The sequence below is a fragment of the Centrocercus urophasianus genome, unplaced genomic scaffold (genome assembly GCF_019232065.1).
Source record: "Centrocercus urophasianus isolate 14NV4802_14NV808 unplaced genomic scaffold, USGS_Curo_1.0 seq_18, whole genome shotgun sequence".
NCBI classification, from domain to species: Eukaryota; Metazoa; Chordata; class Aves; order Galliformes; family Phasianidae; genus Centrocercus; species Centrocercus urophasianus.
The window spans coordinates 28,577,356-28,602,849 of record NW_024884733.1 but is presented as its reverse complement, the minus strand read 5'-3'; the positions used below and the strand labels follow the sequence as shown (position 1 = coordinate 28,602,849).

The 25,494-nt window shown below is 46.0% G+C and overlaps 1 protein-coding gene across 1 annotated transcript in view; it reads left to right on the top strand.

Annotated features, from left to right (window-relative positions):
- The window catches only part of NEGR1 (neuronal growth regulator 1), a gene marked incomplete at its 5' end in the record, with an annotated part of 171,890 nt that extends 146,706 nt beyond the window's left edge, over positions 1 to 25,184 (top strand). Inside the window, one exon of the mRNA XM_042820070.1 lies at positions 21,086 to 25,184. Coding sequence (XP_042676004.1) covers positions 21,086 to 21,210 — 125 coding nt within the window. The remainder of the gene's footprint in view (positions 1 to 21,085) is intronic.
- Between the last annotated feature and the right edge of the window lie 310 nt (positions 25,185 to 25,494).

Below are 25,494 nucleotides of genomic sequence, written 5' to 3'. Positions count from 1 at the left end.
ATTCATCTATAATTCATCTATATAATATACAGTGAGGAACAAAAAGCAAGACAGCGAGTTTGCTACCGATAAGACAGAACTGGGATTAGGCAGATCGGCTCCAACCTGCAGACAGGGCCGCACAGCCTCCTCTCTGTGCCAAGTAACAGAGCCCTTGGGTTTGTGTGGAAAATGAGACATTGCTGGAATCAGCTGAGCTTGTCAGGCATCACTGTGCATCTTTATTCCCGCAGCCCTGTGTGATTCCGTTTGGTACCTATGCGATACCTTATTTCACAATTTGAGTGTATCGGCAGCACTGATCAAGGTCAAGGAGGCAAATAAATATTTTTAAGATTGGAAGCATTTGTCTGTATGAGCGGAATTGTTGGCGTTGGTAATTTGGTCAGGAAACTGTGCAACTTTTTTGGGAATGCATCCATCAGTTATTGCACTTAGAAGTGTTTGAGCATCGTATTAAGCCAGAAAGCAATTGCTTGGGGCAGGGGGGAGGGAAGGCAAAAGTGGATGAGCACAGAGATCGTGCTCAGCGACTGCTGTTACCTGCCCCTCCCATGGGGCTGGCTGGCTTTTGGTTCCATCAGTTCCCTGTTACTGTCAAGATACGGTCAACGATCTTTGGAGCTCGGTAATTTCGTTAAATCTTTTTCATTACGGTTATTGAATTGCTGCATTGAAATGTTAGCTTGCTTCTGCGCAAGATTGATTGGGACTGGTATTTCATTTTGCACAACGCTGTACATAGCTAATAAAAGGGCACGGAATAATGAATTTTAAGGTACAATTATAACAGAATCCACAGACGATTGTTTCATTAAGCTGAATGCTGGAGAGATTTGGCCCCTTGCTAACTTTTCCCATTGTCTGTCATGGTAGAAGTAATCATCTCCAAAATGCTCTGGGTGTTTCTGGTAAATGTTTTCTTGTGGAAGGATTTCAATAATTAAGAAGAGGAGCATTTTTAAGAATTCACTAAAGCATGAAACTATTCCTTAAAAACAGTCTTAGTTCAACATTGTTAACCATGCTTATATTCATCGTAAGAAATTATCTTCAAGAGATGGAGCAGAAAAAAGACCCTTTTTCCACCAGGTTTCAGTATTTCCCAGGAGAAATGTGTCTGAGCAGGAAAGCTCCAAGGGCCACTGTGCCAAGGGGCCAAGCAGACACGTGCACATCTGGAGCCCTCACAGCACACAGCTGGCACGGGAAGGAAGTGCTGGGCAGGCGACACGGCCTGCATGCTGCCATGGCCGCCGGCTCCGTGAATAAGTCGTCGTCGGTGTCTGTTGCATGACTGTTTGCTGTCTCACTCTGTATTTGTCTTCCATGTGTGATTAACGCCCAAATGTTCTTTTTTTTTTTTCCTTTTTCCCTTTTTGTAGAAATAATTGAGCCTACTACCTCTAGTCCTGTCTCAAGCCCAGGTCAGTATCCACATACATTCACAGAGTATGTTTGGGTACTTTTTCTCCAGGAAGCGGGACCGATGCATTGCTGTATCAATAGCAGGGATTGACAACGGGCAGTTCTGTTGTGGTAGTGCCGGGCTGTCTCCTTTCTGTCTCTGTGCATCCATCGATCTGTCTTTCCTCCAGACTTTTGTTCTGTTCTTATGTTTCCCCTGTTGAGAAACCTTTTCCTCTTCGCATCCCTGCACTTCTCTCCCATTCCTTCTCTGCCCCAGGGCCGTGCAGTAGATGTGCACAGGGCAATGCAGATGTCATTATTGTGGTGTTCTCGTTGTGATAACCTGGCTGTTCTTTCTGTGATTGTGCACGTTTGTTTGAGGCTTGTATGTTTCTTGTATTGCCACTGAACGGCTCACAGGATGGCTCTAGATCACTGCTGTGAGGCCCTCTCTCACTATAGGGTGCCAGAAGGTGTTCTCAATGAGTTGCAAATCCTGCCTTTGTGCTTGGCCAACAGCAAGAGGTCCTGACTGTGCGTGGGAGCTCCTTGTGTTCTCAGGGCTTCCATTTCCCCTGGCAGCACGTGGGCAGTGCTGCTCAGCCCAGCGCAGGGGATCAGACAGGGGCTGCCCAGAGCTCCCTAACTGCTGGAAGAGTATTGCCAACCATTTCCCAAAGGTTCTGGGCTGGGTAAGTCATGAGGCTCACATGCCCTGCACTGGTTACCATTCCTCTGCATTAAACGTCTTCCCAGAATGTGACTGCAGCATCAGACCAGTCAGGGGAATGTGATTTCCCTGTGCACAATGGGGTAAGGTGTGCAGTGCTCAGGCACTGGGGAGCAGAATGGAGATGGGGGGGGCGAAAATTAATATCATCCTCTTCTCTCAATCACACACTCTCATAATACAGTCAGGGATTGACACAAATGTATTTGAAGTACACTGTGAAACTGAGAATGCGAAATCCTTTGAATGCAATGGGGGAGAACTGAAGAAGAAGGTAGGGCTGTGATGGGACAGAGCTACTTGAGCTGATCTGCCTTGAAAAGGCTGAGGGAAGGACTCTGAGGTCCATGTGCAGATGAAAAACATCTGTTCTCCTGAAAGACACCAGCAAGAGGTGAAAGAGAAGCTCCCAAACAGGATAAAAATTAGGGCTGAGTATTTCTCTGTGCTCCCAGAAATCAGCACGGTGTCAATGGTGGCACTGCCATTGAGCTGTGCTGCTTGCTTTATGAAATGAAAGGTTGCTGTGATATTCCCTCTACCTATTTTAAGCCTGTTAAATATCCAGATAGTGCCATCACTGTTGCTACAAAGCTCTACATCTGCAGAGGCAAGTAAAGAGTTTCCAGTGTCAGAAAGAGAGCCTGTGTGTTATGCAGAATGGCAGAGGATGCGGTGGGGGGTGGATAGTGGCACAGAACACTGTGTGTGACGATGGCAGTGAGACAAGAGGTGTAACTTCTTAACATGAGAATCATTTAGCAGTATTTCGGATACATTCCTTCCCATATTCCATCTGGCAGAACTGGAAGATGGTATCAGTAATGCCATTATTCTGGAGTAATACTTTTCTTTGAGCTGGCTGAGAGGGCTACAGCATGTCGGCAATGGAAGCGCCGCAGACCTTTCTTCCAGCTAGTTTTCCTTCTCATATTCCATGTAGTTATTCTGAGTAACAACTACCACTGTCAAAAATTACTTCCAAGACATGCATACGAAATTCTGTCACAGAAGTTTTGTGACATTTTCCAGCTGTTCGTAAGCCATGTGACAGCAGCCTCAAAACGTCTTTCAACAGTTGCCCATCAAAACCACTGTGTTTAAAGAGAAATCCCTGAAGATTCCTTTCTACCCAGAGAATAAGCTTCAAACTGTTCCACACGTGTGTAACAAATGCAAAACCGAGGCTGTGTTTGGGAGCCATGGTTACGCACTGTGCCTTCCACCTCTGGGACGTCGGGGAGTTTCCTTTTTCCTTCCTGAGATGCACACTGAATTAGCTGCAAAAGTTAAAAGATTGGGGCCACAGTTGTTATTGCTTTTGTCAGCCACTGCCAGGAGCTGCGGTTCGTCACAGATCCCCCATCCTTTCGTGTAATTAGTTCACAGGTGGTGTCTGGAGAAGCTTTTGAAGATGCTGCTGAATTCTTAACGCCGACTAAATAAGTAACGGTGACAGGTCAGAGAGAATAATTGAGAAATCTCCTTTGATTAATGATTTCACACGTTATAAGGTGCTCTTATAAAAATTGGACTTGGGGAGAGAGGGCTGTGGGTTATTTAATATTCTCAAGAACAAAAGCTGTGTTTAAATGAGCACTCTGGGCAGGTTGGATGGCTCCTTGAACTTGGGTTACTTCTCCCTGATCTGCCTCCCCGCATATCTGATGCGTTTTAATATGCCAGAAACCGAAATACTACTTGCTTTCAAGCATGCTCTGTTTTTTAATAGGTAACATGTCAGCTCTCCTATTTTTTTTCTATTCTCATGAAGTTGCAGTTCCTGCTTTAATCAATAAATGATTTGCATATGGAAGATCTATAGAGTCGGACTCTGAATCTCAGCCTTCATGGCACCATTTCTCACTGTCGGCTGTACCTTTGTGATGGAAGCACTGTGCACATTGACTAGAGAGTTCTGCATGAGGGCAGATGGCTGGAGCGGCTGTTCCTCATCTGCAGAATTTCTCCCAAAAACTCAGCAAGTACGGAAGCATCACAAGGTTCTGGGATAACAAAGAGATAACAGATCCCAGCTCGTTGCAAATTTAACTTCTAACCTATATTAGAAACAGATGCGTGCTTGTTCAAAAGCTTCTCTGCCCCATAAATAACCCCACACTGGAAGGAGGAAGGCTGAGCAGTGCCCTTCTGAGGGGGTAGATGCAGAACACCGTTCTGCAATTCCACTTTAGGGATGGAGAAACAAGCGTAGGATTACTGAGACTTGTAGTGAGAGGGTTGACATCAAAAAAATAAACAACCTCTATGGAAAAAAGTTCAGTACATTGATCTTATTTGCTAACTGTTGGATAGTTTCATGTTTGTAGTGTTGTCCACAGTTGCGTCGCACTCCAGAACAGTGGGCAGATGGGGAATTCCAACAGGGTTTTCTCTGCTGGATAGAATCCATGTGTGTGCTCGCCCCGTGTTGTGCAGCTCTGTGCTGCTGCAGGAGTGTGCAGCAGAGCAGTGCTCTGTTCAGCCAGGAACACTTTGCAGTACACGCTGGGAAATTGCTGCCTTACCAGTACTGCATTTACTGCTGTTACAAACAGGTGGACTCACATCTCAGAAATGTTCTGCGAAAGCTGCATTCTCACAACCTGTGGAGTTAGGGAAGCATTTCTGTTTAAGTAAAATACATGTTTCGGGTTACTCACAGCGTGCTCTCCATAGCATTCTCCTGTATTCTAAGTCAGCATCGTTGCAGAAGAAGCGCATTACTCGCTGCTTGCTGAGTAGATGTATCATTTCATAGCAGAAGGGCTGCTTTCTATCAGCTGAGAAGTAGGATTGGAAATAGGTCATTGTTAGTCCATTGATTCCTCACTTACTAAACCTGAATGTAAAATGTAAGAGTATTTCTTCTGACATTACACCTTCTGCTGCCTTCTGCCGGGGGGATTTCGGCATTAAACAGCTCTCCCACAAAGCAGCAGCACCCGCAGCAGTGGTGGAGCAGCTGTGATGCTCAGTGGGGCTTCACGCAGTGGTGGGAATGCTCGAGTACTGTGGTGTGGGATACGTTGAGCCTTTTACTGAAACATCCCATTTTAACCAAGCAGCACTCTGTGAAGTGCCAGGAGAGTCGTGCAGGGACTTCTTTGAAGTGATGCCTGCAGAATGTGAAAGGGTCAGGGGGTGTGCAGAGCAGGCAGGGACCCACAGCTTTCTCCATCCACGTTGTCCAGGAGGTGCTGGGGAGGCAGATGTGTGCACGCCTGGCGGGGGGCACACCAGGGCCACCTGTGTTCAGTGGCTCTCAGGTCTGGTCTGCGATTTCATTCTCACAGCATCACCCATCTGCTGGGCTGCACAAGCTCTGGAAAGGCACTGCAGTGCAAGTACAGGTCTCCCAGGTCGAGCTGTGACACTGCAAGGCAGTAATGCTGCTCCAGAAGAACCCGCATACACAGACACATTGTGAACAGGCAAAGAGAAGCAGGGGATTCCAGAATGTGATTCATTAGCACAAAGAGAGCAGTCTTTGTTTTTATTTATCACACAGGATATGTTTTATGAGAAGGTTTATCAGCCGGAATTGGCTGGCTACAGTAATTCACAAAGGAATAAATATGCATATATCCATCTAGATGAGATGTGTAGCCATGTGCAGAACTTCAAAATGTACATATAACTGCATATATATAGCTTCAGGGATGGTCCCAACTCTGCCCAGAATATCAAAGAGGCTCCAGCTGGCTGGGAAGGGGCTGACAGCTCTGGGCTGTTGCAGGAGGGAGGCCAGGGGGGGCAGGGGACTTGTCAGAAAGTACTTGTTTGAAAACCACTAATGTGTCAGTTTTACAGAAATTCAAATGCAGGACTATTGAGTTTCAAGTGGGAAAAAAAGATCCTGGCTTCCTTCCAGCCTCATCCCAGGCTGCGCTTCTCTTCTTGTCTTCTCCCTGTCTGAAATTCTCCACATGGAAACTCCAGTTTCTTGGCAGCTGCATTTGGAGCATCTATGCAACATGGACGTTTTGATGCAGTTGCCAGCAAGATCTCCAGTTATGCTGGATGAAAACCGGCACCCAGAGATAATACAGGATCAGCCACTTCCTTACTCTGAGCCCATGATTAAAGTCATCACTGCTGCTTTATCTTTCCTTGCTGTGTACCAGCCACAAGACCCACTCTACCAAACTGATCTTCAAATAGTTGGGTCCTTCTCTAAACTTTCCAGGTGAAATCTTAAGAAGCCAATCAGGCATCCTAAGAAAGATGATATGATGCGATTTTTCTTCCAATAGCATCTTCTGTGTTAAAGAAAAGAGAAGAAAAAATCACAGGGAAAAATAAACATGGTATTTGGGCCATCCCGTGTCCTTCAAGGAGCAAGGCCGTAGAAGGCTTACACAGAGCTCTGAATAGTGGAACAAATACTGGATTATCACGAGTTGTCCCTGCTCTCGGAGCGGTGCCATCCTGGCTTTAGCCTTGGCTTTTGTGCAGAACTTCACAACAGGTGATGACCTTCCTCCAGTGGGACGCGGGCTGGGCAGCCCAGGCACGTCGAGGTGCCTCTGGTGGAGGCAGACCGGGTGACCCACTGGTGGAGCTGCGTGCTGAATGAAAGGCAGACTGTGCTCAGAGCTGCCTAGGACTCAGCACCTCACCTGCAGAGGTCATATTGTGTGTACAAACCACTTGCATGCTGCCCTGCAGCACTGTGACCTTTGCTTCCTTCCAGGCCTGGCTGCTAATGAGAGCTTATGATGTGAATACTGAAAAATGAACGATCTCCTTTCACAGGTACAGGGCAGCGCTCAGTGTGACCGCTGTAGGAGCAGGAGTTTGTGCCTTTGAGCAGCAGGCCTTCATAGGAACCCTGCATCCGTTTAGGAACTCCTGTAGAAGTGCAAGGAAACTCATTATGATCTCATGCCCAATTTATCGTGTGCTACTCCGCCGATCCAGTAAGGTTCGAAAGGAAAATCCACCTTGTAGTTGTTCCTATGGTTTGTATGATCTGTTCCTGCATGTGAGTCCCTCTCATTGTCAGGGTCTGTCTCTCAGCGCTCTGTCATATTCCAAATAATAAGGGTGCATCTCTTGAAAAAACTATTGATAGAATTCATCCTTCTTAATATCTGTGATTGCAGCTGCAGTGATTGCCTACCATTCAGCCTCCTTATTCAACAGGCACGGTGTATAGGACCACACTGAATGAGTTTTCATGCCAAACTGAGGCAATTCAGAGAACAACTCCGTTTTGAAAGATCAAGAGCTTGTTCACTTGAATGAGCAGGGTATGGATTTTATAATAGGAAAACAGCACATAATTTGAATAGTCTGCAGTAAATTGTTATAGCGAAGCACTCGAGTTACAGAGATGTTTTGGGAATAGGCAGCGCCTGCAATGCTGTTTGTTAGGTTTCCATACCTGTGGCCTCCTGTGATAGTGTTTCATTGTAAATGAAGGAGGAGTTGCATTTGACAAAGAGGTAGAAACCCTCCGTCTGCTAAATGCAGATTATTGCTACTCGGGTCTCATTGAGTAACGGGGAAAGTTCATTTTACAGAAACGTGAAGAGTTTTTGCAGCTTAAGGGTTGTATGCAGTACAACCCGGAGGAATAATGAGTTCTTTGTGGAGCGTGTGTCTCCGTAATATCAGAGGCGGTTTTAAATGTCTGCGGGCCCACCTCTGCTCCCTGAAAGCATAGCTCTTTGGAAAGGCACGACTCAGGCTGTGTGCACACAGCCGTGGCTCTGAAGGAACGCTTATTTCCCAGTGAGGTCGTGGGGATTGAAATGTGGAACGCTTTCATCACTGCCTTCCAGCCTTTGCTGCCTCCTGGAGAGCGGCATACATCATTTCTCCATTTATTTTTTTCTGAATATGACATCCATAACTCTTCGGAAGGTTGCTAGCATTCCTGCCCGATGCCACGTGCTGTCTTTTGCCTTTTGAAATCCTGACTTAGTGCCAAAATGAATGGCAGAGGGAAAGTGCCCATTGGCAGCCTGTGCTGCTTTCCCATGAACCAAAGGACACACACAGCATCGGGTTACTCTGCTTGTTACCTGAAAACGCCCCACTATGTAAGGAGCTGAGCTGCAGCTCACCTACGACGTGGGGATGTTAAAGAACCTTTTCAGTCCTTTATTCTTCTGCTTCAAAGTGCAGCTGCAGTTGAGGGGCGCTTTGCAACGCAGGCTCACAGTGCAGGGAGAGGTGGCTGAGCATCACTGCTGGCAATTGACCCCTGCCTTCCCGCATGCATTGCTGCATTTTACTCTTTGCCTTCTTCAGTAGGAGGCCTCCTCTTCCCCGTGCCAGCAATGCATGCAGACAGGTGTCCACCCAGGGTCATCTGCAGAAGCCTGCGTGGTTTCAGACCCAGTTGCCTCCATGCCACCATTAGTATTTCACTGACAATTCTGCTTCCAGAAAAGCTTATCTGTAGATCAGGATCCATCACAGTGCAGACCTTCGTTAATTCCCCACAAGCTTACGCATTAATTGGCCGGGGACCACTGATGGGGGGTGAGGACCATGCAGTGGTGTTGAGGCTGTGCACAGCTGTGATGCAGAGCAGGGCTATGGGATGATGCCAGGAGTGGAAGGGGCTGCCAGAGGCACAGCCCTGTCCCACACATTATGCTAACGGGCAGAGATTTTCAAAGCTTTCAGCCTTAACAGGAGTTTTATTCCTAAAGCTCCCAGACAGCTTTGAAAATTCTCAACTGTTTTTTTTTTTTTTTTTTTCCCTCTCTTTTCTGCATAATAACACATGCAGAGCTGAGCCATAATGTCTCCAAAATCCTCTGGATTAAGCTGAGCAGCAGGTGGGGAAGGCGGCTACCTGGAAAGCCTCCGGATGCCAAATCCTCTTCTGGCAGCAAAACTGCAGCCTGGGATGCAGCAGCACGTGGAGGGCAGGGCCTGCGGGGTCCCATCAGTGGGGCCGAGGGCTGCGGGGTCCTGCCAGTTAGAGCCTAGGCTATCTCCAGCATCCCCAGGCTATCTCCAGCATCCCCAGGCTATTTCCAGCATCCCCAAGCTGTCCCCCTCACCCCCAGGCTGTCCCAGGCTGTGGCTGCAGTCACTCTGCTCAGTCCCAGCCTGCTGACCCAGGCATGGGCTCCAGCAGCTCTTCCTCTTCTCTCACCGTGCTTATGCTAACATCAGCAAATGTTCCTGCCATCTCCCACTGTATTAATGCATTGCTGTGTAGTTAGAAAAAAGCAATAATAAGTACAGAGTGAATGTGGTTGTGTCCTTGACCTGCTAGCATGCTGTTTTCAAGAGATACTCTTCTTATCACGGGATTCACATTAATGAAAAGTAGCAAAATTTGACTCGGTGATAAGCAGCCCCTGCCTTTTTTTGTGGCTGGACATTATGTGGTGTTTTCTAAGTCCTCAGCTCACAGATGGTGGACCCCAGAATTAAAGCAGCAGCTTTAAATAAAGGAATTAAAGCGGCAGCTTTAAAGCAACAGCTTGTGTCCCTGCACAAACAAGAGGTTGTCTGCCTCGAAGGATTAAATCTTATCACAGAGAGAGGGGGGTGTGCATGAAATTCATATGCTTACAGCAGTGCTGTGTAACACGCACACGCTGAAGGCAGCTCAAATTAATTGAAACCAAGTTTCCGTATCCAGTCGCGCTGACAGCAGGGTGAGTTACAGTCACAGAGAAACAATTAAAATAAAGCATTGCTTCTGGAGTCAGCCAGCAGATTTCCACTCCTAGAAGCAGCATCCCGTGGGTAGGGGTTCCTAGCTACAGGGATACCTGGGCAGCTTAGTAAAAATTAGTATGGGCGTGATTTATGCATGAGAAAAGAGAAAGTGTGCTGTCGGAAGGAACTTTGCGAAGTGCTTTGCTACGTGGTGCAGCAGAAGGCTTGGCAGTATGCAGAGTTCAGTGTATGCTAAAGACAAAAGAAGATTTGGGTTTGTATGGTAGGAGGCTCGCAGGCTGCTCCCGCGGCCCGCGTGCTGCACAGCAGCAAATTGTCTTGATGGGGGTGAGGCGACAGGGGAGACGAATGCCTTCCCCTTGAGTCATTCTCTGATAAAGACACATCGCTTGGCTAGGAGATGACAAACTGTATGTTCAAAGTGACAAATCATTTAATTAAAATTTACAAGCGGTTAAATACTGTTTGACCCAAATGGAGGCAGTTATCATGAATCAATTTCGGAGGAGGAACCAGGCTTTCCAGCAGATCGATAGCTCGCAGCTGCGGTACCTGGACAGTCCCTGCATTTCTCATGCAGTGCGAGTCCTTTCGCTGGCTGCTGTGTCTAGTTCAGAAAAGACCTCAATCAAGTTGAAAAGTAGAAACAATTTTACTTAGGCAGTGTTTGAACACTCAACTTTCATGAATAGTTAATGTGGTGTCAAGTGTTTGAGAAAAATGGTCTTCTATCTTAAGAGCAAATAGCTCAACTTTTGATGAGTTATGGTTCTTTATTGCATATACAGACCAGTGGAAATTGCAATCATCTTTCATGAAAAGGCTCAGCAGTTTTTATTGTAGGAAAGTACGGGTGGCCATTGCATTTACTAACTAATGTAGTGAATGTGAAATTGCCAGGATAACACGTTCTTTTATTTATGCTGCCAAGCACATAATGTGCCGGTAGTTCCATAAAAATATGTATTAGAGGAATTTCACATGCCAGCAAGCTGTAGATCTCTTTTATGTATATGACTTATCCAGTGTCCTTCTACTTAAGACATCCCGCATTACAAAGAAGAAGATTAAGCACTATTGACAGACAGCACGCGCTCAGGAGATAATGCTGGTCTGGTCAGTCATCACTGGAGGTAACGCTGTGTTTAGACTCCTCTGGAATTAGAGTTTAAACGCTTTGACTTTACCAATTCTTTTATCCATCACGTTATTTGAGGTCCCTTGCAACGCCTGTGGATCTGTGAGAGCAGTATTGGTGATGAATTGAGCGACAATCGCTGTGCTTCAGCAGGCTGCCGTGAGCTCAACTGTTTTTTAACGTGCCTGTAAGACCAGGGCGATGCACGCACAGCGAGGGAAGGTGGCCAGGAGAAATGCTAGGGAAGCTCTTGAGAAATTCAGCGGGACAGCTGAATAAACATTGGGAAGCCATCAGACAACTTCCCCTGTGGAGGGTCTGTTCACAGCTTGTCAGCTCCTCCAGCAAAAAAAAAGTTCCTTTCTCATACGCAGCCACCAAAAAGGCAAGAAATCATGTACTAACCTGTTAACTTAATATCCTTTGTCAAGAGCAGAAGAATAATGTTCAAATGGTCCAGAAACTGTAAAGTTCAATGTAAAAAAATTATAATTCACAATGCTATATGACATAGCTGAATGTAGCAGAACCACCAGAGTCCTCGTGATATATGAGGACTATCAAAGGTTGCCATCAAATAGGTAGATTTAATATGCTGCTTAATTCAAGATCTTATTTACAGTGTCTCGCTTCATTTTGAGGAAAGCGATGCTGACAACCAATCATTTGAAATGCACGAAGAATGTTCCACAAAAGGTCAGAAGTACAAATATTTTACATATTATCTACTAATAAATTCATCTCCTCCAAAAGAAAGTTAGAAGGATCAGCAGAAGTCTTCAGAGCTATTTACAATACTTCAGCGTAAGACTCAGCCTCTAATTACCAATATAAGTCATAAATAATTGTCAAGTATGCAGATGAGCCAAAAAAAATCTATCAAATTAAAGTAATTAGCTCCCATGCCAAGTTTTTCTGTCGCATTAAAATGCTTTTACTTTTCTTAAATGTGACACTTACAAATGAAGGGAACGTTGTCAGGGAAGCAGTTATTGTAGGCTGTCAGAATTCCAAGTGTAAGTACCAGGTAGCAGCACACCATAGGTATTATTTTTGGGACAACCTGTGCATCTGTATCTTGGCTTTGTAACCCCATAGCTGCTGCTAGAACATCACTCTTCTGAGCTGAGCCAATTCTTCAAACTCAAGCTCTGGCAGCAGATCCAGGAGTCACCCACCTGGTGTGGAGATGTGAGCCTGGTTATCTGGTATGGGCAGCAGTGGCTCTTGGCCAGGCTTCCCTGGAGAGCTTTCCAATCCTAGTGTGGATGGGAGCTGGGTCCCCCACATCAGGGCCCATAGTGCAGGCATGGAGATGGGCACAGGCAGCTGGTGTGTTTGTCCCAGTGCTTTCTCCAGTGCTTTTCTGGTTGTTGTCTCAGTGTAAACTTCAAAGCTGCATTTGATACATCCAGTGGGGGATCGTGACTCAATCTCCTCCATTTAATTCTGGATTTCCATGCAGAACCCTCCATCAGCCTGCTCTAGACATGAGGTCTATACCCTCAGTGCATTCTTTACTATTTCATAGAATCGTATCATAGAATCACAGAACAGCCTGGGTTGCACAGGAGCACAACGCTCATCAGTTCCAACCCCCTGCTGTGTGCAGGTCACAACCAGCAGCCCAGGCTGCCCAGAGCCACATCCAGCCTGGCCTTGGATGCCTGCAGGGATGGGGCATCTTAAGCTGACGTGATGATTGCTTTCATTGGTTGTTGTCGCTGCAGATGATAAAGTCGAGGCCAGTGGTGTGCTGCAGACATGTGGCTGGCAGAGCAGGCCCATCCTGACACACTGAAACCAGCAGCATGCTGTGTAACAGCAGGAAATTGTGGTTAATTTGTTCCCTTAGAATGATCCATTTCTATTGGAATCCCACTCTTCTTCTACAGTTGTTGCTATTCCACATCTTCCATTTGAAACAAAAGGGGCTGGACTCAAAAATACTTTTTTTTTACCATGGCTGTGCCACAGGTCACACAGGGACACGCACTTCCAGCATAGCTGATGGCAAACCAGAGCCTCATGCCATCATGGAATAAATGAAGGGGAAACTTTGAAACAGAAAGATAAAAAAATAATCTATGTGCTTCAGAGGCAGCACGTACTTTGTGCCGCAGGCAAACAAAAAGTGATCTTTCTATAAGTAAAATTTGGGAAAGAATGTGACATCCATATTTAGTCACCGAGCTCCAGGGTTACACAGCCACGTTCATCACATGGCTGACAGTAAATGGCGCCTATAATTGCCCGGTGTCTTCAGATTTCACATAAATAGGAATGGAATTAGTTCTGGTATCGGTTACAAGGAAGGATTTTCAATTAACAGAGGGCTTTAGTAGGTGGCTCATTTACAGAACCGATCTAAAACTGACTTCACCCTTCTCAACAGTAGCACTGCTTTTTGCTTTCCTCAAAATTTGAGGTCTTGCATACATAAGCTCAGCAAGAAATGTCTTTCTCCCCAAATCTGGGGCAAGAAGGACATTTTGGGAATTGCACATCTGTCTTTTGGATGACAGCTGAAAATACACCGTAATTAAAAATCAACCCAGTTCAACCATCTTTCTTGTAAGCAGAGGCAAACCCAGGCTGTGTTTGGTGGCTTTGCTGAGCACAGTGATGCTACTCAATTATTTTTCTGCTGCTAGGAAGCAGACTGCAGTATGTTGTGCTGTTCAGTTTACACAAATCTAGATCAAGGCATCACCTTTGTTTTATACAGCAGCAGAAATTCCAAACTGATCAGTCCAACTCTCAATTTGAGGAGTTCTGCTTTTTTAGCCAGGAAATTCAGCTGGCTTCAGGCATCCACAGGAATGCCTTGATAGTGAAACCAGTATTTCTCCCCATGATGTCACCTTTTTCCTTTCCCTCTCCCACTGCTGTGAGGCCAAGCACCCCGGGGTGCTGGTGACCCAGAGCAGCACAGCACTGATCTGAGGGCATTGCCAGCCTGCATCACCCATCAGCCTGCTCACACTGATCTCATTCTTATTTCAGTACAGTGCAGTTGCAATGCACAGCATTAGTGGGAACACCTGGAACTAGGCTCAGCTTGGTTGAGATTGGGGTTTTCAGCAGGAAGGGATTTTGGTTAGGGCCGGTTTTCACCTCGAGGTGCTTGCAGATAAGCTATGCACGTGAGGCAGCCTTGTGCCATGCCTTCATCCCAGGCTGTGGTGTGCTAGCCCTGATTCCTGCTTGAATGCAGAGATGGAATTGTCACTGTTTGATGGGCTATTTTTATTAAACAGGCCTTATATCACTGTAGCAGAAATACGAGGTCATGGCTTGAAGCAGTGATTGAGCACCTGGTGGGAAGGGAGAGTCAACCCAGGGGAAGCTCAGGTGTATGAAATGCAATGCAATGCAGTGTACCTGAGTGACTGGAAGGGCTGGAGTCAGGATCCATCCCTTTCCAGACCTCATTTAAGGGTTGGCAGTGGAGGTGAGGCTTTCCAAAGGTGAGCAACCTCTTTTCATTATTTCTGTTCCCCCTGCTATTGTATTTGAGCGAATCATCTCTTGCTGCAGATTGGGACCTTGCTGCTCTGCTGTTGCTACACTTTCCATCACGTTACATATTGCTAATAAAATCCTAGCCAGCCTTTCCAGCTCATTAATATGCAGTAGCAGGTCATATGAAAATGATTATCAAGCTGTATTAGACTTGTATTTATTCAACTTTTCTCATATATGCTCCGAAGAGGCAGAGTGGATCTGATTCCAGAAAGCGTTCTCCACTTGGCCCTTGGGCTAAGCAATAACTTTTATTTGAAGGCAAAGTTATTTGAGTCACTGATGATAACCTTACCAAAGCGACTATTGCTGAAATAGAACAGGAAATAATACTAAAATATATATATATATATATATATATATATGTGTGAAACTTTCTTTTTTATGACACCTTGGGTAAATTATTTTTAGCACTTCTAAAGAAGGAGAGGAAAGCCTGGCAGACTCAAAGGAAGTGGAAGCTGGGGTTTATTTCAAATCATAGAAACAATAGAGCCCTTTGACATATTCTTAGCTCCAGTGTGGGAACATTGCTGATAATTATAGCCCTTCAAAATCCCATCCCACCAAGAAATGGGTTAGAACTGCAAGTTAATGTCAAGTGTTTGAATCTGTTGTTGTTCCTGCTCTGTAAAGAGAGAGAGAGGGGAAGGAGGAAGATAGTTGGGAATGATGGCAGCCCCAGGAATTCAGCCCCTGAGGAGGGCTGCGGGGGGCAGGCAGTATCAGGCAGCCCCAGCTGAATGGACCCAGGAACACAGGGCTCCTTCCTGAGGGGGAAACCTTCTGCTCTTTGCTCCCAGTGGAAGGGAAGGAACCACTTGTAAGACATCTGGAAGAATTGATGAGGGACATCTCAGGATACGTGTGGTAGCGGGGCTGGATGCGATAAGCCGAGAGGTGAATTGCAGATTCTACAGCAGTGTTCATTTTTCTGTGAGAATTAAAGACTTGTTTTAAGTGTCCTGCACGCTTTGCATGGCACAGGCATGTCTTCAAGGCATAGGGAAGAACTTGGAAGCAGTTCCTGGGCAGGGAAGGGGAGCTCCATGCACAGGCCGGCTGCTGCCCTGTGCTGCCCTGCCTGCCATTCCCTGCTCTGCCTGTCCTCCTGTTGTGTTGTATCTCAGGTTCTACAAAACCTGAGTGTTTCAGTCGTGTCTAATTGTAATGCACTCCTGGACCTTTAAAAAATTGTAATGCATTCCTGGACCTTTAAAATAATGCCTAGAAGGCTCTCTTCCCATTTCCAAGCGAAGTTGCATACACAGCATCATTTTTGATCCTCACTGTTCTTAAAAGCCTGCAGTGATCTGTGCCCCTCACCCTCCATGCAACCCAGCACTGTTTTCCTCCATCACTCCTCCCAGTCTCCCCAGCTGCAGCCCAGTCCTGTTGCCCTCATCCTGCCACAGTCCAGGGAATGTGACTGCCTTACCTTCTCCAGGGCAATCCTTATCCAATAGCACTCTGTCTGCTCCTTGGGCTTTAAGCTGGCCTTCTGCTTGGCCTTCCTCTTGGCTGAGTGGTTCTCAGTGTCCTCAGGCTGCTGTCTGTATGTCCATGAAGGCAGCCATCTCGCTGCATGCTGCCCTGGAGCAGAGCAGCAGCCCCACAGCACACCTACACTTGTATGTACATATCCCAGGGAATAGTTGTCCTTTTGTAGCAACACAGCACTGATGATTCACTGCAATCACAGATGCTTTTCTGAGGACTTGTCACAGAGTCAACTCTTGTTCTCCCAGCAAGCATGAAGATGGCTATTTTTGTTAAAAGAGCCGTTTTGAGAGGCCTTATTAAATTGGTTGTTTTTTGGTCAGGTTACTTTTGCTGGTTGAGTTTGACCTGAATTCTAGCCATGCCCTCCACCGTGCTTGAAGCTCCTTCTCATGCAGCTGTTGCATTCAGATTCCAGGTTGGCTCAACGTGGGACAGACCTGGTGCCCATGCTGGAGGACATAGGGGATGGGATTTAGGATTTGTTGTTCCTGCTTCTGAGCCGTACAGTCAGCCTCCAGACATCAGCTCAGTGCTACCGACTGCGGTTGGACTAGATGATCTTAGAGATCTCTTCCAGACTTAATGATTCTATGGCTCCAAGCCCTGCTGTACCCTCTAGACAAAGCATTGGCTGTCTTCTTCTGTCCCCATTACTGGGGCACCTGGAGACCACGTGGGGGTGGGGTGGCATGGGCTCATCCCTGTGCTGCCGCTGCTGTTTCCTCTGTGCCAAAAGCAGTCTCTGACCTTCGAGGCTGATATACATCAGGAATTCTCAGGTTTTAAAAGACACTTTCTTTGTTCCAATATGACTGCACTTCTCTTCTGCAGAAAGAAATCTGAGATAACTTGAGTATAAAGGATGATATATAAAGCCAAGTTTTATTCTATCCAGTCTCAGTAATTTTCCTCATAAATACTTCTCGGTATTATGAAATATTGCTTGCAGCAGAAATTGGGTATGTTGGGGCTGTACTATTTTATCTTGCTAAACACCGAGGCAGTCTGTGTTCAGAGCCTGCTGCATTTATCCTATTAATGTATTAGCAGGACTCCTTTGCTTTGTGTTATTTAATAGAAGGTTTTTATTTGATATGATCAAATCCATCTGTGTCTAAATGGAACTCCCTTATAGATATACTGTGCAACAGTGCATCAGGGTGTAAAAACGCTTTTGTTTTTGAAGTTACACCAAAAGCACGCCAGTAATATCTGCAGGATTTGCATGAGCCTGCTTTGTCTGTGCCCCGCAGTTCTGATGGCGTGATACCCAAAGACATTTGCTTGAAGAAACAGCTGTGCAGCCAGCAGTATGGGGGGATCTGTTATTTGCACTGATTACCAACAACGCAGGCTCAGGCTCACCAGCAACAGCCCCTCCCAGCCACCACTGCCCCATTTTTCCCGAGTTATCAGAATCCACTGTAAACATGTAGAGGTTGAATAACCAAAGGGACGTGTGCCTGGCCCACTGGGAGGCCCACACTGACAGCCAGAGCACATCCCCAGCACTGCAGGGCCACGCACCGTGCCCTCAGCTGTCACACGGCTGGGGTCTGCCTGCCATCCCAGCAGGATGCTGACACAGCCCTGCTTACAGCCTTGGCAGGGCACAGACATGCAATGGGAAAATAGTACTGCAGTCACGCAAAAGCTTTGACTTAACCCAAAAACCTGTTAGAAATTTTTTTTTTGGCTGATTTTGGGAATGCTTTTGTTCCCAAAATTTGAGGGTTATTTGTGAGCAGGGATCAGGACAATCAGAAGCCTTCTGCAGGCACTTTGCAGCCTCCCCCAGCCATGGTTCTGCATTCTGGGCCTTTAACAGCATGCAGATGCTGAGTGCTCACCTACCACTTCTGGTCCTGACAACTGCAAAGCATGTCAGGCACGCTCCATTGCATGAACACAGAGACAAAAAGCCATCTGACTTACAATCTACATTGCTGTGTATATTACTGAGCTGTGTTTGGATCAGTACATTGCTGCTGACAACATTTAGTGTGAATTACCTGCAGGTTGTGGGTAGGAGGATGGGGAATGGCTCTGCACACACTGGGGGTGCCTGGATGGTGGAGCAGTTCTGGTGCAGGAGGCTGAGCTGAGTGCCCTGTGGCTTTACCCCTATAGACACATGTATCTGAACACAGTCTGAACCAGTATCACCTGCCAGTTCAAAATCAGATACAGAGCATGGCACAAATGGGGTCTTTATGGCTGAGCAAGGAATAATTTGTTTTTATTTTCAGTGCATAAACTAAGATACGTGCAAACACACACAGGGCAGTGTTCCTCTTCAGCGTCGCTGATGGCATATTTATCTCTAGTATTCACCATGCTAAGCTTTAATATTTTAATGCAACAAATAATTGCTTTCTACTTCCACAGAGCAATTATCTTAGATCCTCTGTGTTCCTATTTACAACCTCGAAAGATTCAGATTCATCAATTTAACTGAACGAGTGAATTTTGCACCGTGGTTGGTCTCCTGCCTTGACAGTGACTGCACAGGGCCGTGCAGTGGGTGTCCTGCTGGGTCTGTGGCTGCATGTGGGCCAGGGCCAGGCTGTCCCGTCCCAGGGCTGGGCTCCTCATGGCCACAGGGTCTCCCCGCCCTCAATCCATTGCGTTCTCATGCAACCTTTGTAGATGGTTCCTCCACAGCCATCCATCCTCTGCTGCCTTCAGGTATCAGTGTGCTTTGAGATGCTATCGTGGGACTCTGGTGAGCCCTCAAGGGCTGTTCTCTCTCCAGCTTCTCCTGTAACAGACAGTTCTGACAGCCCAGTCTTCATCTTCTTACTGCTTTGACCTTGAGTTAGTTTATCCCTTCCTTCTCTGCGTGTTTTAAATCTTGCATACAAACTATTAAGGCTTTCCTACAATAAATCATTAACCTGAATATAGTTAACTGAAATGCTTATTAACGTCTCTGCATAATCCATTTAACAGAATTACTCTTGCTTATTCAGGCAACCTAAAGAGGTCTGTGCTTTTGTCTACCAGCTTCAGCATTAGAGCTTGTAATTATTTCTGGTTAATGCAGCCCTGGGTGTTAGCAAATGTTGGTTTATGCATTTCAGCATAGTACTTTTCCTAATCTCTTGTATTAATTAGAGATAGTGATATAGCATTACTTTGCTCCTTTATATTCACTACCAGGAGAGATGTCTGAATATAATCCCATCTGCGCCGAGAGCGCGCTCACTTTCACAACTGCTAAGTGTGACAAACCTTAGGATTACGTGGAAGTAATCGCTGCGTTAAGGAAAGTGCTGCACGTGGGCAGAGGTGGTGTGGGGCTGGGGAGGTGGCACAGGGCTCCCTGGGGCACCATCAGTGGGTTGGAGTCCTTCCCTATTCTCACGTCTGGGCCTCCCCCTCCTTCAGGATTCTTTCACATCATGCCCCATCCCTGCAGACTCCCGAGCTCAGGGATGGGGCTCTGGGCACTCGGTGGAGCTGTGGGTGTCCCTGTTCATTGCTGCAAGTGGGACCATGTGGCCTTTAGTGGTCCCCTCCAGCTCAAACGATTCTGTGCTCCTATGACTGGTCAGCCAGCTTTGGGAGCCACAGCTCTTCCTGTTGCTGACACAGTAGATGTATCTTTCCCCATTAATTCACCTAGCACCTTCATGCTGAAACAATGCAGCTATGATTTAATAAGCTTTACAAACACAGTGATGGTTCGTATGCAGCAAATCAGATTTACATAATTTTCCACTGGCTTTTAAAGCCACTGAAATTCAAATTATCTTTACTTGGGGAAACTCTTTTAATATGCTAAAACGAAATACCACCTAGATTATGCTTGGGTTTGCTAGCTTGCCTTTTCCAACGCATTAAATGTTGATTTGTCATGGCGGTTTATCACAGAAAGTTCCTTTTTAATGAGGAGGGAGGGGAGTGCCCTGTAGTTAGTCATGGCTGGAAGCCGTTGAAGGAACAAAAGGGGAAGCTTTAACATCTAGAATGAATTTGGTCGTGTTGTGTTGTTGCTTTGTGTACTGCTGGGATGTGCACCACCTTGGCTCTCTCTTGCTGCAGCTCAGCACCCACAGGCAATTCCCCATCCTTGTCCCAGGCAGGCTGTGGGTCATTTTTAACTCCGTGCAATAAATAAGGCCCAGAACCCTTTCATGGTGTTCTCAGCTCCTCCACCTCGGGATATTTCATGCTTTTGCGATTCTGAGAAAGAGGTGCAGAGCTGATGAATCAACAGATTTTGCAGCTCGCATCTGAGTTTCACCTATACAGCCAACGTCTGCTTGTGCAGGTGGCACTGGGTGTAAGGCTCACACAGCTTTTGTGTTTTGGAATGGGCAGAAGCAGTGCAGTATCAAAAGCACACACTCTTACTAGCATTCAGCGCTGTGGCGGCAGTGGGTGCTGGGGCCTCATGGACCACATTTCTCCCCTCACCTCCACTGCACACCTCCAGTGCTCACCTTGTGTCCAACCCCACCTCACTGATGTCGGTGCTCCCAGCTGGGTGTTGGGTTCCCCATCATCCCCCTGGGATTTTACAGGAGCAAAAGCAATGGTTCCTGCTTAAGCCTCCTCCTGTGGGCCAGCAGCCGGCTGCTCACCGTCATCTCACAGCTCAACACATTTCTTGATTCTGTGTGCATGCATTCGCTGCCATATTTAATTAGGGATTTGAGAGACCCTTCCTATTAAAGCAAGTAAATACAATCTCTTCAAACGGATTGACAATAAATACACATCTCTATGGCTCAGCACAGCATTCAAGCTTTGGCTCCGAAAGTTAAGCAGAAAACATGTTGTTGTCCAACAGAGCTAAATATATTCCCCTCCCGTTGGTATTAGTGGAGATTTTGATGCTCAGTAACTTAAAAACAGATGCATCATTCAGATGTTTAAACACAAAGCACCCATCTGATGTTAAGTGCTGGCCTTTTGGAGTGCTGGATCACGGGCTGTGCTCTGTGTCACGGCCAGCAGCAGCACTGCTGCCGGAGGGCTTGGCGACCTCCGCCTCGTCTCTCCTGTTTTCAGATTAACACTTTTGCTGCTCTGATGTTATCGTAGAAGAATGAATTGTAAGCGTTTAGGACACGAGGGTAGGAGGGGCCCCTAACCCTTTTCTCTTCTCTCCGCAGCTCCCAGTACGGCCCAGTATGGGATCACCGGGGACGCCGAGGTCCTGTTCTCCTGCTGGTACCTTGTGTTGACACTGTCCTCCCTCACCAGCATATTCTACCTGAAGAACATCATTCTGCACTGAGTGTAAAGAACCCTAAAAGGCTTTTAAGGATTCTCTGAAAGTGCTGATGACTGGATCTGATCTGGTAGAGTTTGTTAAAAGCAGCGTGGGATATAATCAGCAGTGCTTGCGTGGGGATGATCACCTTCTGTAGAATTGCTCATTATGTAAATACCTTAATTCTACTCCTTTTTTGATTAGCTGCATTACCTTGTGAAGCAGTACACATTGTCCTTTTTTAAGACGTGAAAGCTCTGAAGTTACTTTTAGAGGGTATTAATTGTGATTTCATGTTTGTAATCTACAAGTTTTCAAAAGCATTCAGTCATGGTCTGCTGAACTGCAGACCGTAGTTTACAAAAAAAAAAAAAAAGGAGAATATTGCAGTAAAATGGGCTTCTTTAAGGCTGCAATACAACATTCAGTTCCCTTCTTAAATAACATTCTCTCCACATGTACACAGGAACTTTTTTTTTTTTTTTAATTAAAAAAAAAATCAAATAATCTTGCCTTCAAAATATTTCTTCGGAATACTACACATATCTAGATTTTCTTCCAGCATGATATTCAGGTTTCAAAAATGAGCCTTGTATTATAACTGCATTGTGCAGTACTGCTTTTTGATTTCTTCCTTTTTCCTGCAAATTCAGCATGGGTGTGCCTTCATAAAACACTATTTTCCTCTTCCTTTCCAACAAATCTGGAATGTGCTTTGGGAAATGCTACAGCATCCTTTTGAGCATAACCGATCTCTGAGGACGAAGGTGCTATTGATAGGCAGAAGGCCTCCTCTCCCACCTCCAGTGGGTAATGGGACTGCTTCAGTACATTTTTAGGCAATCAGACAAGGACAGCACCGGTCCCTTTTCATTTCCCCCCTACTAAGCGGTGGACGATCTGCATTAAGAACGAGTTTCCCCACTACAAAAGAGAATGCAAATTATTTTGAGACGTCTTTTGAATGTAAGAAGGTTTCCCGTAGTCATTCTAAATCAGAATTCCTAACTGGCTGTAAATGTGAGGAGCTGAATCATCCCTTTTGTATTACTGGCAAAAATATGATGTGAATTGGTATTTTTCTTGCACTTAATTTTGTACTGGTTTGGCTAATTTAGCAATGATAAAGGATGCTTTTAAGTATTAGATATCTGAAAATACATAAAGTATCAAGCAGAATTTTATATATATACATATATATATATAAAATACAGATATATATTAAAACGAGGTTGCTCCAATAACCGTACTGAAGTGCATGCTGCCGTCAGTGACGCATCTACAGACAGGACTTCATTCCTGATGTACACACACTGTGCAGATAGCTTACCACAGCAGTTTAGTCATCATACACCATCTCCTAGGACTGCAGTCTATCAAGATAAGACTCGCATTAAACTCAATGAAGGATCAAGTTTCAAAAGAGCATCTAGAATCACTATTTTTTTCTAAGCAGCCCCATACTACATCAGTGCAAAACATTGCTGCAGTTTACAGCTGAGTTTAGAAATGCCATCCTTGTAAGTTGCTGGGATGTGACTGTGTCCAATAGCCTTAGAACACAACGTCTCCTATTGACCCAGTAGATGCTGATGTGCTTAAAGAAACAACAGCTGACGACACGAATAACAAAGCCATTATATAAGTACTGCATTCCCCCTCCTAACGATAAGGTTTGTGGTTAGCAATACCGGATGAGTGCTGTGCATACGCAGCAGTTCCAAATCCCCCCGTGTCTGAAAAGGCAAATTGTGAGTTGGGTTGGACTCGCTGTGCACTGTCCCATGCTGAAGCACAGGCACAGCGTGCGGTGAAGCTGTTGCAGTTACTGATGAGCCCAGATGCACGGAGTGAAATGCATCGAGTCCAAAATACGGCAATAAAGCGTCCTAGGTCTGCCTGTGCTCAGTGACAGGCTGTGCCATTTCTGTCACGCCGTTTGCAGCTGCGTGCTGAGCAGCGGCCACCTTCAGAAGCGTGGCATTTCTGTAAAACCTTGAATAACATGACCAAACTCGTTGCTGAAGGAAACGGTTTAAAGCCAACTCAAATACACAGTAGCCCTTATATTCTTCTCTCCCTTGTATTGCAGCTTTAAAGTGCCATATTTTAGAATCTGTTCATTGGAAAGAGTGGTGCTGCAGAAAACATCACGTCAGGGCAGACTTGTGAAGAAAGCACAGGGGTGTGTGTAACCCAGCCCACCTGCTGCTCCTCGTGTGAATGTGAGACGGGCTGTGCTGGGGCTGGGTCCAATTGGGCATTTCCATTATGATTTTATTTTGGTGATTCCTGACATCTGAAACAACCCCAGCAACAGAATGGAATGAACGGCAGCTTAATTAAACTTGAAGAAAAGGAAGTATTGGCTGATGGCAGATGTAGAACCACTGGGTTATGTGGACAAAGCTTTCAGCCCCATTAATTCTCCGTTAAATTTGTGAGTACGTTGTTGTTGTCACTTCCAAAAAGGAAAAGAGCCCACGAACGTTTCTGGGTGCCAGTAGCAGTTTGTCAGACAGAGGAGGTGTCTGAGCACTGAGCAGAGCTGTGTGCTTGGGGTGCATGGGCTCACAACCCCATGTGCCCCAGTGCCAGCAGAGCTGCCCCTCGGTGTGCAGCCAACATGGGGCACGGGTGCTTGGCTTTGTGCTCCTGCCTTGAAAGATATGATATGTGGAGTTAAACAAGCTCAGGTTCTGGCAGGATCAGAGCCCTAGGAGGCATCGATCCCGTAAAGAACCTCAGCTCTGTGGTTAATCTGTTCTGCATGGTAAAGGTAGTCGTGCAGTTTGGGACTTGCTGGGACGTCCTTCCAGCAGGGCTGTGCAGGCTGCTGCAAGCTGAAGGCTGCAGCATTGGGCAGAGCCCATTCTCTCTTTAGTTTGTGGGGTGTGTTTGCTTTAGGCAGCCTTCGGACGGAACGTTCTGTGCTTCTTGGAATGGTTGACCCGTACTGTTCATCTCTGTTGATCAAATCGCATTCTATTTATTCCCACCTTTAAAAAGTAAAAAATAAACAGCTCAGCTCCAAGCAGAATAACTGAATACGTATATGAAGATCACTGTCTGCATGGGAAACCCCAAGGTCTGTAATGCTGTAAGTTCCCACTCGTGCGATAACTCAGGGCTGCTAATCACCGTTGCATTGGTGACGTGAGCAGCAGCAGCAATGCTCAAAGAGAGGCATTGCTGATCAGGATATTATTCTATTACGGAATTAAACTCGTAACTTCTTGAACGAATGCCATTTCTCAAGGTTTATAACGTGGCAGGAAGTGTATCCATCACTGCTAGACAGCTTTTTTTAAACTTTTCAATATATATATTTTTGTTAGAAACTGTGCTGTTTTTTAAGATACAGGGGTGTTAAACACCGTCGCCAGGAAAAGCTGCTTCTTTGCACATTTTCAAAGTTAGCATTCTAGACCAACTATGGTAAATGTTACACTTACCAAAATCTCTTCTTATTCCACATAAGTGTGTTGTAAAGAATGTGTATACCAAAATACGTATTTACATGGATGAACAATATGCCTTAAAGACTCAGTGTGCGTTTACTTCCGAGACTGGACAAGATTTGTGCCCAGTCTGGAGGTAAATAATCCATACTTCATAGCCTGCCATGGGAGATTTCATTTCTTCAAAAAATAATAATAATAAAAGAAAAAGAAAAAGGAAAATTTGGTTTCTTTTCGAAGAATCTTAACGAATTTCAAAATTCTGGCATGATCTGACATATGTGAGGAAGTGTAGGAAAGGGGTGAAGCTTTATCTCTGGCTCCAGTAGTGAGCAGCCTGTTTGCAGTGTTGTGCCAGCATCAGGCACTGCCATAGAGACCTCGTTCCTGTGCCAAGGCCACAGGCAGCCTGTCCCTGTCCTCATCCCTGGTCCTGTCCCTGTCCTCATCCCTGGTCCTGTCCCCAGCCCAGTCATGGCCAAGCCATCACGTCAGCACTGCCTGTCCTCCTTCTTGCCCCTACTGGGGACCAGCAACCCATAGCCTCTACGTGTGCCACAGCACACAGAATTCTTTGACACCATAAACTGTTTTAAAAATAAAGAAATAAAATAATCGTAAGTGAGAAACATAAATTCTTCATTCAGCCTTAACAGGGAGTAGATCGATAGTTGGAAGGAGGAATTTGCTCTGCCTGTGTTGATGCACTGGACACTTAGGCAGGGTTGGCTCCAATCTTTGGCTGTGCCTGGTGTTTCCTCACTGAGCACAGAGCGAAGGCAGGGAGCTCACTGCGGTCAAGGACACCCGTAGCACATCTGGACACAGCCCAGACTGCTGCAGGAGG